The sequence below is a fragment of the Gossypium arboreum genome, chromosome 9 (assembly GCF_025698485.1).
Source record: "Gossypium arboreum isolate Shixiya-1 chromosome 9, ASM2569848v2, whole genome shotgun sequence".
Lineage (NCBI taxonomy): Eukaryota > Viridiplantae > Streptophyta > Magnoliopsida > Malvales > Malvaceae > Gossypium > Gossypium arboreum.
The window spans coordinates 72,057,654-72,072,519 of record NC_069078.1 but is presented as its reverse complement, the minus strand read 5'-3'; the positions used below and the strand labels follow the sequence as shown (position 1 = coordinate 72,072,519).

General features: G+C 32.8%; 2 protein-coding genes across 7 annotated transcripts; one reads left to right on the top strand and one right to left on the bottom strand.

Annotated features, from left to right (window-relative positions):
- Positions 1 to 2,984: 2,984 nt before the first annotated feature.
- Positions 2,985 to 8,908, top strand: LOC108456927 (vacuolar protein sorting-associated protein 26A-like). Of its 2 annotated transcripts, none has more exons than XM_017755673.2 (12): positions 2,985 to 3,249; positions 3,347 to 3,398; positions 3,695 to 3,769; positions 4,205 to 4,279; positions 4,409 to 4,481; positions 4,832 to 4,876; positions 5,109 to 5,220; positions 5,374 to 5,440; positions 6,858 to 6,902; positions 7,264 to 7,319; positions 7,432 to 7,607; positions 8,338 to 8,908. In XM_017755673.2, the coding sequence occupies exons 2-12, from the start codon at positions 3,396 to 3,398 to the stop codon at positions 8,514 to 8,516; spliced, it is 906 nt and encodes a 301-aa protein (XP_017611162.1). In that variant the 5' UTR covers positions 2,985 to 3,249; positions 3,347 to 3,395; the 3' UTR covers positions 8,517 to 8,908. The 2 variants fall into 2 exon arrangements, with proteins under 2 accessions (XP_017611162.1, XP_017611161.1); XM_017755672.2 differs by having other exon boundaries at positions 2,989 to 3,182.
- Positions 8,909 to 9,041: 133 nt separating this feature from the next.
- Positions 9,042 to 14,498, bottom strand: LOC108456926 (CBL-interacting protein kinase 32-like). Of its 5 annotated transcripts, none has more exons than XM_053018858.1 (15): positions 14,256 to 14,498; positions 13,598 to 13,650; positions 12,518 to 12,720; positions 12,361 to 12,423; positions 12,018 to 12,089; positions 11,472 to 11,579; positions 11,313 to 11,393; positions 11,097 to 11,150; positions 10,878 to 11,003; positions 10,707 to 10,796; positions 10,415 to 10,537; positions 10,211 to 10,330; positions 9,952 to 10,065; positions 9,657 to 9,868; positions 9,042 to 9,189 (listed from the first exon to the last, which is right to left on the bottom strand). In XM_053018858.1, exons 3-15 carry the CDS (start codon positions 12,686 to 12,688, stop codon positions 9,129 to 9,131), a joined length of 1,395 nt encoding a protein of 464 aa, XP_052874818.1. In that variant the 5' UTR covers positions 12,689 to 12,720; positions 13,598 to 13,650; positions 14,256 to 14,498; the 3' UTR covers positions 9,042 to 9,128. The 5 variants fall into 5 exon arrangements, with proteins under 5 accessions (XP_052874818.1, XP_017611159.1, XP_052874817.1 ...); XM_017755670.2 differs by lacking the exons at positions 13,598 to 13,650; positions 14,256 to 14,498 and adding an exon at positions 12,817 to 13,067 and having other exon boundaries at positions 9,657 to 9,731; positions 9,812 to 9,868; XM_053018857.1 differs by lacking the exon at positions 14,256 to 14,498 and having other exon boundaries at positions 13,598 to 13,863.
- Positions 14,499 to 14,866: the final 368 nt, after the last annotated feature.

Genomic DNA, 14,866 nt, shown 5'->3' with positions numbered 1-14,866 from the left:
TTGAAGCAAGTGGAATATCCAAAGAAGCAATATGGGATAGGAGGTTGACAATAACATTTTGTAATCATTGTATTAACGAGATAAATAATGACAAAGACCTAGTACTCATTTCAAAAAAGAAGGAAGGCTAAGAATTGTTGTCAATTTTGAAAATGAAACATGCAAGGCTTTTGCAAAAAAACAATTAAAGATAGAAGAGACTTATTGAAAAAAGGATGAAAGGCATGGAAAAACCTTAAAGGGAAAGATACTGGTTTAGGATGGAATCCCATAAAATGAACAATTGATGCCTCTAAATATTAGTGGAAGAATAGGCTAAAGGTACAATACTTTTTTGTTTAAGTATTATTTCTCTTATTTATAAGGTCCTTAATTTTGTACTAAACCATTATTTTATATGTAAGTTGTCCTCGAAGATCAGAGATTTAGAATTGTAATCATTGATATTGAATTAAAAGGAATGTTAGGCCAAATGTTCATGGAGATAGTTGCAGTCGGTGACAAAGTATGGACACCTTCTTTAGGTATGCTCCTCAACAATTCAAGGATGAAAATAATAAGACATCTGAAGAAAACAAAGAAATAAATCCAATGAATGATGTTCACATATCAACTCTAGTAGGACTTGACATAGATAGAGACAACCAAACTCCTGACAGGTCACTTGAGCTTGAACAACATGTTCTAGAGCTATATCAAAAAAGAAAATCCATGGAGGTAGGATTCTCATGTTAAGACTAGTAAAAAAAACCTCAAATCTAAGAGGGGCTGCAAAGTTATCTAGCTAAATTTATAAACTATGCAATGTTGCTAATAATATGAGCCAATCTACATATAGCTTGACTCCTATTAATGATCCATATGGCATTCTACAAGCTATCGAAGTGCTTAACAGCTTATTGGAAGAAGTTCCAAAAGCTAGCTCGTTGTACTTTTTCTCGCTGAAGTGATTGGTCTATAAGGATAAACAAATTGTCTTTTTATTCATTTCTCTTAATATTAGAGTTTGGTGGCTTAAGATGAAAATGGATGAGAGTTCTAAATTTGCTAGCCTTTTTGGGACATAAGATATGCATTATCAAATTGCTTCAGGTTTCTTTTATTTCATTTGTTATGTTTGGATATTAGTTTGCATTGGACATTTATAAACGCCTGATGATGTTTGACAGTTTATGTATGTCTGTTTACTTTGTTTACTTTTGTGTAATGGTAAATGTTTTTTCATCTCCTTTTTACATGTGACAATGGTGAATGCATTTTCACACAGAATGAGTATGAATACTAGTGAAGTGATGATGAAAGGAATGAGATTTTATAACATGTGGAAAGTTTTAATAGCTTGTGTTGAGACTATAGTTATCCAATGTTGATGTTTCGATCTTTGTTTAAACAACTCCTTGACTGTTTGCTCCCTCCTATGTTTAGACAACCTACTAAACCGACCTTTAAACAATAGTCTGGACATGACTTCAGGACATCTTAAATGGAACTATATGTTAGCATTTTGACTTGGACCTCCATAATTGTTTTTTTCATAAGCAAATGAGTTTCAGAATGTGTTTTATTTCATCCCAAAAATGGTAGTCAAATTTAGATGATTGAGGGAACTATGAATTCAACATGCCTTATTGATGAAGGCTTATCTTCACCCTTATCGTTTAAGCCTTATCTTGTAGATTATGTTGATGAAATTACTTGGATAATAATACTATAATTTGAGATAAATATTGGAGGATATTATGCAGAATCATTATGCAATAAATCAGTGATTTTATCTCCACAAGATTTGTTAAGAAGAGGCTCTTGTATTAGCATATAAAAAAGTTGTTAATCGATTTCCTCGTTGAGCCATTTGGGGTGTATAGAGATTTTTATGAAGAGAGATTGTATGTAGAGGTGTGCATGGGCCGGGCCGGGCTCAACTAAAAATTTAGGCCCGTTTGCTAGGCCCAGGCCTGGCCCGACTCGAAAAATGGGCCTAAAATTTTGCCCAAGGCCAGCCTGAATAAAAATGTTAAAACTCGAGCCCGATCTGGCCCACCCATATTAATTTTTACATAATTTTAAAATATATATAAACCATCAAAATACTAAAAACATCAAAATAAATATTTCTCAACAAATTGAAAATAAATTTTAAAAATATGTATACTTAAATAACACTAAAATAGATGCAACTTAACAAGCAAATGCCTCTAAAATAATAACAAAATTAGTAAATGTCTTTAAAATAATAAAAAATTAACAATAAAATAAGTTTTATACAATATCCAAATAATAACAATAAGATAGTAGCAACATAATAGTAAAATAGTAGCAAAATAGGAGAAAATAATAAAAATAATATTAAAAAATAGATTTTTTGTCATTTAATGAATTCAAGGGTATTTGGTAGGTTCAGCCAACAATGCCTTACTCAAGGCCCGACCTATTTTTTAAATGGGCCATATTTTTTTGCCCAAGCCCATTTTTCGGGCCTATATTTTTGCCCAAATCCTCCCACATTTCGGGCGGGCCTTTAGGTATGGTCGGGTGGTCTTACCCATGCACGCCTCTAATTGTATGTAATGTGAAGGATTTAAGGAGAGGGATTTGTACCAATTTGAGTTCGACTTTGGGGCTGTAATTATCCATTGTAAGGGGGTAGATTGAGCTTTAGCCAATAATTGTACTAGATTAATTGTTGAACCTTTTTTTGAAACTTTTAGAATTAGAACTAAAATAAAAATTTTGTATAAATTAATGAATAATTTTGTTGAATTCTTTAAATTTAAAATTAAATTTATAGAATATATAAATATTGTTATTAGACTAATAAAAAATACCCACCTTAGCTTTCCATGATTCATATAACAACTAATACTAATTGGCGAGTAACTAAAAGAAATTACTCGTTGAGTGATGATAATAAAACAGAAAGCATAGTTTAGTGACTGTTCTTGTAGTTTACCCTTTTATTTATTGATCTATTATTTTGGCCAGGAAATTTATCTATTAAAGTCATAAGTAAAATGGAAAGTTTTGAACCGTAAAAATCATCGAAGACTCCAAAGAAGAACGGCTGGCAGCAGAATCCAAGAAAACGCTAATTATATATACATATTTTAAAATTTTTGTTACCGCTGATCTGCTCTTAATTCATCAGTCAACCCCCATCCTCGTATCTCAGAAACCTAGTTAAGGTATTTTCTCCCCTTTTCCTCGTTGTTCCTTTGATCTGATTCCAGTGCTAAGGCTTTTCGAGGAAAAGTAAGAAATGGTGAAATTTTGATTTTAGGCCATTTTTTCTTACTACTTTTTGATTAATTGATTTCAGATTTCCTATAATTTATGTTACTGTGTACAGGTTCTTCATGGTAAGCAAAAGTCTTGATCCAAGACTCAACTAAAACATCATGGTAATAAACTTTTAATTTATCAGGAATTTGCTTCTTCTTCTTTTCTTTTACCTTCTCAAAAGAATTTTATTTCTGAAATAATGTGGAAAACTATGACTGGTAAATGAATATTTTTACATTTGAACTACAGTGTATATTGCATAACTTTGATTATTGTTAATACACATATTTATACTTAGCTATAGAGACTCAACTGCTACTAACTAAATGTTAGCAACCTACTAACAATCTGAACTACCTAACTACTAAGTGATTTACAACTTCTTGATAACATTTATGTACTTGTTTTCTTGCAGAATTATCTAGTTGGAGCTTTCAAGCCACCGTGTAATATTTTCATTTCATTCACTGATGGAAGAAGCCGCAAGCAGGTATATCTTGCTTCTCAAATTTTAGGTAAAAAAGGAAAAGTATGCATTTAGATACAAAGCAAAATGCATGAATTTACAATTGTATACACAGTTATGTTACAAGTAATGTTATGATTTAGTCGGTGTTTTCACGTGATTTTCCCTAATGCTGTTTCCAGGCAGTTAAAGAATAAAGTTGAGATTTAAGTAGTTGTTCATTACAAATTTGTTTCACTGTTTTTTGGCATGCAAAAAGTTACATATAAGTGTGTAAATTTTGTTGCTTTTGAATTCATTTAGTTATCTTCCCTCCTGTTTTTCTCTTTTCTAATGCGGTCAACTTTGTTCAATGGTTGTGCACTTGAGTTCTAGATGAGATTGTACATTTATTACTGAATGTTTTCTTTGGTATTTTGTATTCAAATATTCTCTTCATAGATCAATGTTACTTTGTAGGTTCCGCTAAAGAAGGAAAATGGGAAAACAGTTATGGTTGCTCTCTTCCAGAGCCAAGAAAATATTGTAGGAGAGGTAGTGTTTTTCATGTTGCCATTTTGGAACTCATGACTTAGCTTATCTGCTTGTTATATCAAACCAGTTTTGTTCTAATTTTCAGTCAAAACTGTATCCATGATTCTACTTTTATTACTGATTCTTCAGGTTGTTATAGAACCAATACATGGGAAGAAGGTTGAACATAATGGTGTTAAAATTGAGCTCCTTGGTCAGATAGGTGTGCTTCATTTGCTTCATGCCTTTCATTTTAGGTCCTCATTTGACTGTTTCCTGAGCATATGTATATAGTTGCCATTATTTGCCGCTTTTAATCTATAAATTTTTACATACAACACATCTTAAGAAGCAAATATTAAATGTATTTTTAATTTAGCCTGAGTAGACCTTGAGTCCTACATACTATTATGTTGTTTTTCTCTTTGTTATAGTTGAGTTTGTTCTGTACTTTAAGTTTTCTGTAGTGATTTTTATTTCCAAATTTTTTGAATAATGTGTAATGTTCAAAAGCAACATCTCCATGTGAATGCTATACCTGGATCATGACATTTTTTTTTCTCTTCTTTGCAGAATTGTATTTTGACAGAGGCAACTTCTATGATTTCACATCTCTTGGTGAGTGTATTTGACCATATAAGAAAAGGCTTGAGAAGCACTTAGTTTAACTAACAGTTGTATGGGTCCTTACAAGTTATACTATTCGTTTTCAACATGCTTTTTCCCTTCTCCCCCCTCTCCCTTTTCCTTCCTTGTTTGTGGTGGCATTGTATGGGACAATACATATCGGTTCATTTATTATGGTAAATTGCTTCTAAGTTTTCCCTAATTTTCAATCTTTTTCCTGCAGTACGTGAACTTGATGTTCCTGGTGAATTATATGAAAGAAAAACATATCCATTTGAATTCTCTACAGTGGAGATGCCATATGAATCATATAACGGAGTGAATGTTAGACTTAGGTAGGCTATCCATTTAATTTATTGGTGGTATCCCTGTCATGCTAGAGTCTGAAGGACATAATCTGCTTGTTTACTTTAACTTTGTTGATGTATACTCCTTTAATATAGGATATAACACAAAACTTATCTATCTAAACATTATTGCATGTATAGGTATATACTGAAAGTGACAATCAGTAGAAACTATGTCAGCAACATTGTGGAGTACCAAGATTTTGTGGTAATGTGTTCTCCATAAGCACTGTATGGAATTATTATGCTATTCTACTTGAAACAGCAACTTGAATTGCTTTTACATTATTGTGATATCATGATTTATCCATCACCTTTTAACTTCTGAATATTTATTTATGATTTGACTCAGATTATGTGAGAATGATGTCACATTACTGTTCGGTTTTTTAATTCAACTGCCCTGATGAGGCATAAGGGTCATATACCTAACTGTTCCTGATAAGAAGACTTTGTTATGTAAAAGGAATGTATGAGGTGTGGATGAGTTGAAAGTGAGAGAATGAGGAAGTTTTTCTTTTCTAGACAATCTAAATGGTGGCTCAACATTTCTGACTTAGTCATTGCTGGGTCTAGGGAGTTTCATAGATATACAACCTTATTCTTTTGAAAAGAGGCTTTTTCTGCATCCATGACTTCTAGGTCAGTATGGAACCATCTTCACATTCTTCAAGATTTGCTCTCTCTTGAAGGATTGGTATGAGGTGAAACATTGGTTGTTAGGAAGTAACCTTTTTTTGTTGGAAGCCATCTTCATGCGTCTTAACTGATCAACTAGGAGCAGATTTGACAAAAGTATAATTTGCATCTTCCTTGGTTTGAGAGAGAATAAGGAATCAAATTGTGAAATGGTTGTCCTTAAGATCTTGAGTCTTGACCTCTTACTATATATCCTTTGAGTCCAATAAGACTGGTTTCTCTGAAGTAATATCATTTATCTAAAGAATTTATTCCTATCCATGACTGTAAGTTACTTGCACAGAATTCTCTTTGATAATCATTGTCAAAGGAAACACAACATTAGATCCTTGCATAGAATATGTTATAATTGTTAAGCATCATTTGCCTTGCATGTGATTGATCAAATGTAAATAGATAATCAGAATGCTAAAAAGGATATGAATTTTGAACTTAGAAAACAAATTTTCTTGCATGTGTTTAATAGAATATAAATAGATTAATCTGAACGCTATCTAGGATGTGAATTTTGAATTTAGAAAAATTGGGACTTTAATGATAAAGCTTCTTCACTAATTTATTAATTTTCATGTGTTCAATCTTGGAGCTTAGGACCTTTTGAAAAGGATTAGCTGTTTGGTATTTAACATTGTTTCACCATATGGTGTTCACTACAGATATTAGTATTTGATGATCCCTCCCCTTATATATAGCACCTAATGATACTCAGATGTCAATTGTTGTTTTCTTTGGCCATTTCATCCTCTTAATGCACCAACATGTTAAGATGTAATGGGTTCCTTTTACTTTGTATTGATTTTATATTTTTTCCTATCTTGTATTTATTTGTTTGTTCAGTTAGTTAGATTACCTGGATTAAGAGTATAGTATAGCAGATTAATTTTGATTTTTCTTTCCTTTTTTTTTCTTTTATATTTTTGCATCAGGTCCGCAATTATACTCCTCCTCCATCAATCAATAACAGTATTAAGGTAAGGAAATTTCCCTTTATTTCCCGATGCTTATTTTTTTCAGGTAAACTGATGAGGTTTAAATTAAAATACTTCTATCATATCATGATGTTCCATGCCTAAATTTGAGTTACTCTTATCATGGTTCTTCTGAAAGAGATGATCATTTAGTCCCTTTACAAGTTACATGGTGCTATAAACTCTCCCACACTAATGGCTGATATTCCCAAAGTTTCCATGATAGTAATTGCAATGACCTTAGAACTGTTTCTTCAATTGTTTGTTGGTGATTTGCTGGTGGATATGATGTATACTCCATACCGATTCTGATATTTTGGAATTTCTTATTGACTTTATTTATTTGCATTGATTGTTCATCTAGATGGAAGTTGGGATTGAGGATTGTCTACACATCGAATTTGAATACAGTAAAAGCAAGTACGTCACTCAAAAGTGCATTTCTAAGCAGGAGTTTGTATAAAATCTGATGCCAATTATTTTACCAGCTTGGAAGGATACTAATCTGTTTATATGGATTTCAATTATTCAGGTATCATTTGAAGGATGTCATTATTGGCAAGATATATTTTCTTCTTGTTAGAATTAAGCTAAAAAACATGGAGCTTGAAATCAGGCGTCGAGAATCAACTGGATCAGGGCCAAATACATATGTTGAGACAGAAACCCTTGCTAAATTCGAGTTGATGGATGGTGCTCCTGTAAGAGGTACCGTAGAAAACTTTATATATCTCACACCATATTTTCTAACTTATATTTTTAATATCACAGATTTAGAATTCTCTGTAGATATCTCGGATATTCTTTAGCACAGAACACTTTTACAGCCATGCTTTTATAGAATTCGTGCTAGTGTTAGTATTTGCCTTGAGGTTTCTGTATTGATGAATTGGTGGAACAATATACTTTCTAAAACCTTCATTCTAGCATGACAGTGGCTACATTGCTACAACTTCATTTTTGAAGTATCAATGTGCTACTTATATTTAGACATGGGTATGAGAATACGACTCTCTAAGAATCCTCCTCCAAATACATGAAAAAACTTAGTAAAGTTTGAATATATCCCATGTCATCCAACACTTGCACTCAAATCCAAGTAACATAGGACAGAAGTACTGTCTTGCATGCTAAATGCTATGGTTGCTGGTCAAGATCACTACTTAAGTTGCAATACTATCATTTTAGACTAGGGTTTCACTTATAAGTTCTATATGAAATTGAGAATTTGATTGTTGTATTTACATGTTTCTGCTCAAAATATTACTAGTAATATTCTGTCTTAATTATTCCGAGATCTATAAACAATGAGCTCGTATCTAAACTGTGAAAAGATTATGCTGGATTTTGGTTTGGTCTGATCTTTTTTATGGAGTCACGTCTGTCACCTAGGGTCATGAGGCATATCTAACTTGAGCTATTATTGGTGCTTTTACAGGAGAATCGATCCCAATCAGATTATTCTTAAGTCCGTATGAACTGACACCAACATATCGCAACATCAATAACAAATTCAGCGTGAAATACTATTTGAATCTTGTGCTAGTGGACGAAGAGGATCGGCGGTACTTCAAACAGCAAGAAATCACTATGTACCGGAATCTTGAAGCATCATAATTCTTCTTTCAAATCTAGATATGTTCAGACATGAATGTGGGAAAGAACTCAAGAAGATCAGAGTAGTTTATGGGAACATTTTATGGAACTCTTTCTGGTGTTCTTCGAGCTTGTCAGTGAAGTTCTTGGGCTGTTTTGTACAAATAGCTACACTGGTTTCAGGTGATGGCACGGTACTCGTATCTCAGTCTTGTTTATCCGTTGTGTATTTTCCGATCAATGAACCAAACAACAGAAAAGAATAAAAAATCCAGGTTCCATTGTTGGCTGTAGGCATGTTCAGTTGTACTGAAAGTTGGCTTGCATGGAGCCTTTTTCATTTTTCATTTTGTCAGTTCTTCAATCTCTATTTATGGTGAATAGAAATTTTTGTTCTCCTGTTTTGTGCATCAGATTTTCTGCCATTTGCTTTATTCCATCATTTTTTCTCTAAATTTTTTTCATGGTTCTACTTCTAAGTCTAACTATATTTTTTCTGCCATCGGGTACGGATATCCAAATCCGTGTAACATAGAACAAAGGGGATTTTGTAACAGCATGAACAAAATATCAAAATCATATTACAGTTAGGAAACATGGGCAAGATTGAACAAGTTGTTTACTTCACTTCTTTCATGTCCTCCTCAGTTTTCCACACAACATCTTCAAGACATGTTGAAAGGTTTTTGTAGAACTGCAGAGCAACCAAAAAACAACTGAATGTTTCAGTGGTTACCAAAATATAATCTCTGTAATGAAGAACAAACAACTTTAGAACAGAAATAATGTAACTGAATTGACTGAAGAAACTTAAACATCACCACCGGACATGTTTCCTTGTACATTAATGGAAACACTGTATGAATCCACAGTTAAATCAATGCATAAATCCAGTTTTCCAAAACTTGTCCTCTGCTTCCCGTGGATTTTCCAACACGTATTTGGACATGGGGTATGAGAATATGATTTTCCATATATATGAAAGAACTTGACAGAATTCAAGTATATCATGTGTTGGACACACATAAATATCCGACAGACACTGAACCTCAAGTCCGGATAACATAAAGGAAGCAGATTAGAGCATATGCCGTTATGTTACTCTCATCGGTAGTTCATCTGACTACATATAAAATGCGACAAAAGCTTATCGAGTGGTACCTTATGGAATTCCAATGTGTCCCCCTTTGCTTTCCGCAACTCGACCATATGTAAAGAAGGTGCCATTTGAAATATCTGATTGACATAATAATAACAAGTTGCATATCTGCAAAAATGTAAGCCTGGATTTGAACAAAAATGTTGGTGTAAGTTACCTCCGTCGCGACGTTAAGGTTTCCTTTCCTCCCGGTTTTGGAACTCTCGAGTCTCATCTAACATAAAATCATAAGAAATTAGTGAAGTCAGTATAGAGATTTTGATAATTGCCTTCATAGCATGTTTCAGATTCGATCACCTTGTAGTTTTTCTTGTGGACATCGAAGCCGAGAGGCTTTGCAGCGGCTTCGATCTTATGGATAATCTCATTAGCTGGACATTTAGACGTAAATCTGGTTTCTCGCTTGAATCCCTGCAGAAAATTGAACTACTAATAGTTACGGTCCGGCATTGGACAACTGGTGCATACAGCTTCTAATGCTGATAAACTCATGCAAAGGAAAGATACTCTTTGATAATCATTCAGTTTATTTTCTTTGAAACTTATAAATACAAACCTGTTCTGCATCAAACAGATTCTCGAGGTTTAACCCTTTCGACATGGAAATTAACTCGAAAGCATTCATAGTTGTTGGTTGTTGTTCTTCTTCTTTTCTCTTTTCCATTACATGGTGCTCCTGCAGAACCAACAGTGCCAACTTATTAAAACAAGTGAAGTTAATAAAAACCGTATATTATAGCACTTGTTTGGTACCACTTACTTCAGAGTCCTTAAAAACAGCTTCGACATCATCTAAGTTCGTATCGTCTTTCTCCTCGAACACCGGGGGTTTATAACCTTTCTTAAACCATTCATCCTGCAAAATTTCCGGAATGGTAATGCGCTGCAACACACGAAAGAGCGATGTATGCATCAACCTCGTGCAACTCGATAATTACAGAAGATGAAAATTTTCCAAGTAATCATGCAGGCCCAACATGCTACTCAAAGATTAAATAGTATATCTAATTCAGTGCTGTTACTTTGTCATACTTTTACTAGCTGTAACTTACAGTCATGGGGTTCGGGTCCAAGATTCTAGTTATCAATTTCATTACACTCAAAGATAGCCAAGGGGGGCAAGTGAATTCAGCTACTGAAATCTGCAGATTTCAGAAAGATGAGAGTGAAAAAAAAAGGCAAAAATGACAATGGATAACTGTAACATACACAAAATGGCATACCTTTCTGTATAGGTTGATAAGATTAGAATCATCAAAAGGCAAGTATCCGGCGAGCAATACAAAGAGAATGACGCCACACGACCAGAGATCCGCCATTGCCCCATCATAGCCTTGATCATCAAGGACCTATATAGGAAGAAAAACAGGAAAGAAATGGTTAAAAATACCAGAGGTTTCGGAAGGGGTAACAAATGCTGGAATAAAAACTAGGTTCCAAACCTCGGGAGCGACATAATTCGGTGTTCCACAGGCAGTGTGAAAGAGACCATCATCCTGTAATATTCAACACAACATTTCTCGATCAAACATGAATAAAGATGGAATGAGTATTACGCATTTACAGAATCACATAGTCCAAGTAAACATTCTCACAAAACACTCACACCCGAGCATGGGTAGCATAGAATTCTGTCATATTATGGATATCATAATTACCCTGACTTGCTGGGACAGTGCACTTAATCCGAAATCCGAAACTTTGAGATTACCATATGCATCCAACAGCAGATTTTCAGGCTGCAACAATATCAGGAGAATATGTATATACATGTATGAACATATTCAAAATGGAAGGGTTCCAAATTTAAAAAATACCTTGAGGTCCCTATGGTAGACGGCCCTGCTATGGCAGTAATCAACAGCATTGATGAGTTGCTGAAAGTATCTTCGTGCCTCGTTTTCCATCATCCGACCATGATTTACCTTCATTTAAGAAATGGTTATGTGGAAAATAATCACTGGTTTGTCATTAAATAAAAGAGAAAGGAATGTCTCTAATACCTCCTTCACATCAATTTTCATGTAAATAAAAATATTTAATTTATATCATTCAACTTCTATTATTAACAAAGTAGGTCAATTATGCTAATTTCATTGAATAATTTTAATGTAAAAGTTGTCTGAACATGCATATATTAATTATTTTTTGAACATAATGGAATTTGAAATATCATGCTAAGTTACGGAAGCCATGTTTGAGTCCATTTTTTCTTTAGAATTAGTGAATGGAGTTAACCTAATTTGTTAATAATAGAAGTCCAATGATGTAATTGGATGAAATTAAAGAATTGTGACTTACATGAAAATTAAAGCTAAATAAAGTGACCTAAAATGCAAATAAACAAAACTTCAACAACTCACAATTTTATCAAAGAGCTCTCCCCCGGTGACGAACTCCAAAACTATAAATATCTTTGTCTTGCTTGCCATCACCTATACATGCAATTTTATATATAAACAAAAAATTGGGAAATTATGTTGAAGATTGTTGCTTGTATGCTGTTCTACAATACAATAATACAAGTGACACAAAAAAGACCTTGCTGAAATATTACAGCCAAAACAGAAAACGGGAGAATTGCATTTTAGCCCTCCCAAAAATTAAATCTTTCCTTTTTTAGCTCTTAGTTAAATGGAGAATTTTCATTTTTGGACCTCTGAAAACTCAATAATATAAAATTAAAAAAAATCTTAATTTTCTAACCTCGTGTAAACGGATGACATTTGGGTGCTTTATCAGCTTCATTGTTGCTATTTCCCGCTTAATCTGCAAAAACAAGCAGAAAAGAAAGAAATATAGATAGAATTTGGTGGGATAATTCCCCTTCAACAAAGAAAAGAAGGGAGTTAGAAAAAGAAACCTGTTCAGCCATTTTGTGCTTGAGAACCTTGTCTTTATCAAGGATCTTAAGTGCCACCGGTTCCCCAGTCTCAGAATTTCTCGCGAACTTCACTTTAGCAAAGGTTCCCTCTCCAATGGTCCTTCCCACTTGGTATTTACCCACTCTTCCTTTAATTTTGGGTTGATTCATCCCTACCAAGCTTTCAAATTCTCTTCCTCACACTAAAATCCAAAATCGCCATTGAAATGGTATCAAACATCAACACAACACAATACAGAAACAGGAGAAAAAAGGGTACATTGAAAACTAAATAATACCTTATTTCCCTAAGAAGAAAAATAAAAACTATATTTTCTACCAACTTTATATAGAAAACCTAACAGCAAGTACATTGGAATAAACAAATGAACCAGTGCATATAAATTATAATATAATTCCCCCACGAGGATCCTTTCCTATTGCTGAAAACCATAATATTTTTGTAATTATATGAATCTCGTAACAGAAAATTAATCAAGTAAAAGCTTTCATCAAGTTCTTCTGATTCTACAAATTCAAGAATTACCCAGAAATTAAAGAGCTTGATTGGGTTTCAATAAGAGCTGAGCAGAGCTGAGGCCAAAAGGGTCAAGAAAACATCAACCAACAGTCAAATTCCAATATTTTGTGCACGTAAAGGTACGAAATTCAAACCTAATTCCATAACGGCATTATATACACGTATATATATTCGTATACACAAGGGAGGCAAGCAGCGTCCCCGTCTTAAAAAATAATAAATTTTCATTTTCATCCCTCTAAAAATTATAAAATTATAAATTTAACTTTATAAAATTTCTAACTTCTCTTCTTCACATGCACAACCACTAAAATAATTAGAGAAAGGAGAAAAAAAACGTGTGCAAGTAAGTCGAAAGAACAAGGGAACAAATGGCTTTTGAGTTCATTCAAGAGTCAAATATCAAATATCAGCTTTGATAATCATCATCGTCAACAACTATATATGCTGCTATAACCAGACAAACTTTTGTCTTAAAGTACTAAAATGGATCTGAATTTCTTCATTAAACTTAGTAAAAGAAAAGAAAGAGAAGTAACCTTTGAAGCATTGATGAAAACGTTGTTTGGTGTTGGTGGTGAAAGGCAACTAACTGTAAACATAAATGATTGTAAGAGAAATCCAAATTTAAAAACTAGGGACCCTCAAAACCTACCCAAACCTTACAAGAATCCACACTGTTTACATTTTCAATCCATTTGTTTCTTCAGACACACTGGCAGACATTGCCACTCTTCTTATTACTTTTATGGCATTACTATTACTGTCACTGCCCTGCCTGCTTGCTTGCTTTTTTTCTTTAAAATAAATTAGAAGAATATGACAACAAAAAATAACGTGATTCATGCAATATATATATTATTTATTGATTTTGACATGATTCTAAAAAAAATTTAAAAAAATAAAAATACATAAATATTTTTAAAAATACATAAATATTTTTAAAAATATAATAATAAATTTAAATTTTGTATTAATATTAATATTAAAGAAAATAAACCCCCCACCCCCACCACCGATCTTTGATTATATTTTTTAACAATGCATTTCCTCCTCTAAAAGGGTAGGATGATAGTCATCACAATTCCCACAACCCAAAGTTTCCTGCTCAAAAACTCATTCTCAAATACATCACTTCTTTCCTTGTTTATTTGTAAAATAAACGGGGAAAATAATATAATGGTAGATGAGACTAACCAGGAAGCAGGATCTGAAGGTCCTGATCCAACACTGCAACACACGACCAGCGTCTGTTTTTAGCAACCTAAGATCGATGCCCTGTTGTTGCAGTTTTTGGTTCCTTGGAATCTGAGTTTTTTTGCCTTGTCACCAAGAAATGGCTAAAACGTATAATGGGAGGTTGAAATTTGCAGGACGATGGCATTTGAAGTTTGCATGGAAAGATGGATGTTGAAGTACGGTGGTGGATGGAAGAGGGACAAGGGTGGGGATTTTTATTTTATTTAATATAATATAATTAAATTTATTTAATATTAATATTAATATAAAATTTAAATTTATTAGTATATATATTTTAAATATTTATATATATATATATATATATTTAAATTTAAGATTAAATTAAGATTATTTATAAATTTTGAGAGTTATTTTTAAAATTATGATTAAATTGATATAATATATAAAAATTGAGAGTTTAATTTATTATTATACCTGTTTTTTCAAATGTCATATTAATTTACTATTTGTAATTTCAAATACAGCGAATGCTTAAAATGAAAGTTTTTAATTTCTATAGCTAATAAATATATATATAAATATATAATTAGATAAGTATGAATAAAATT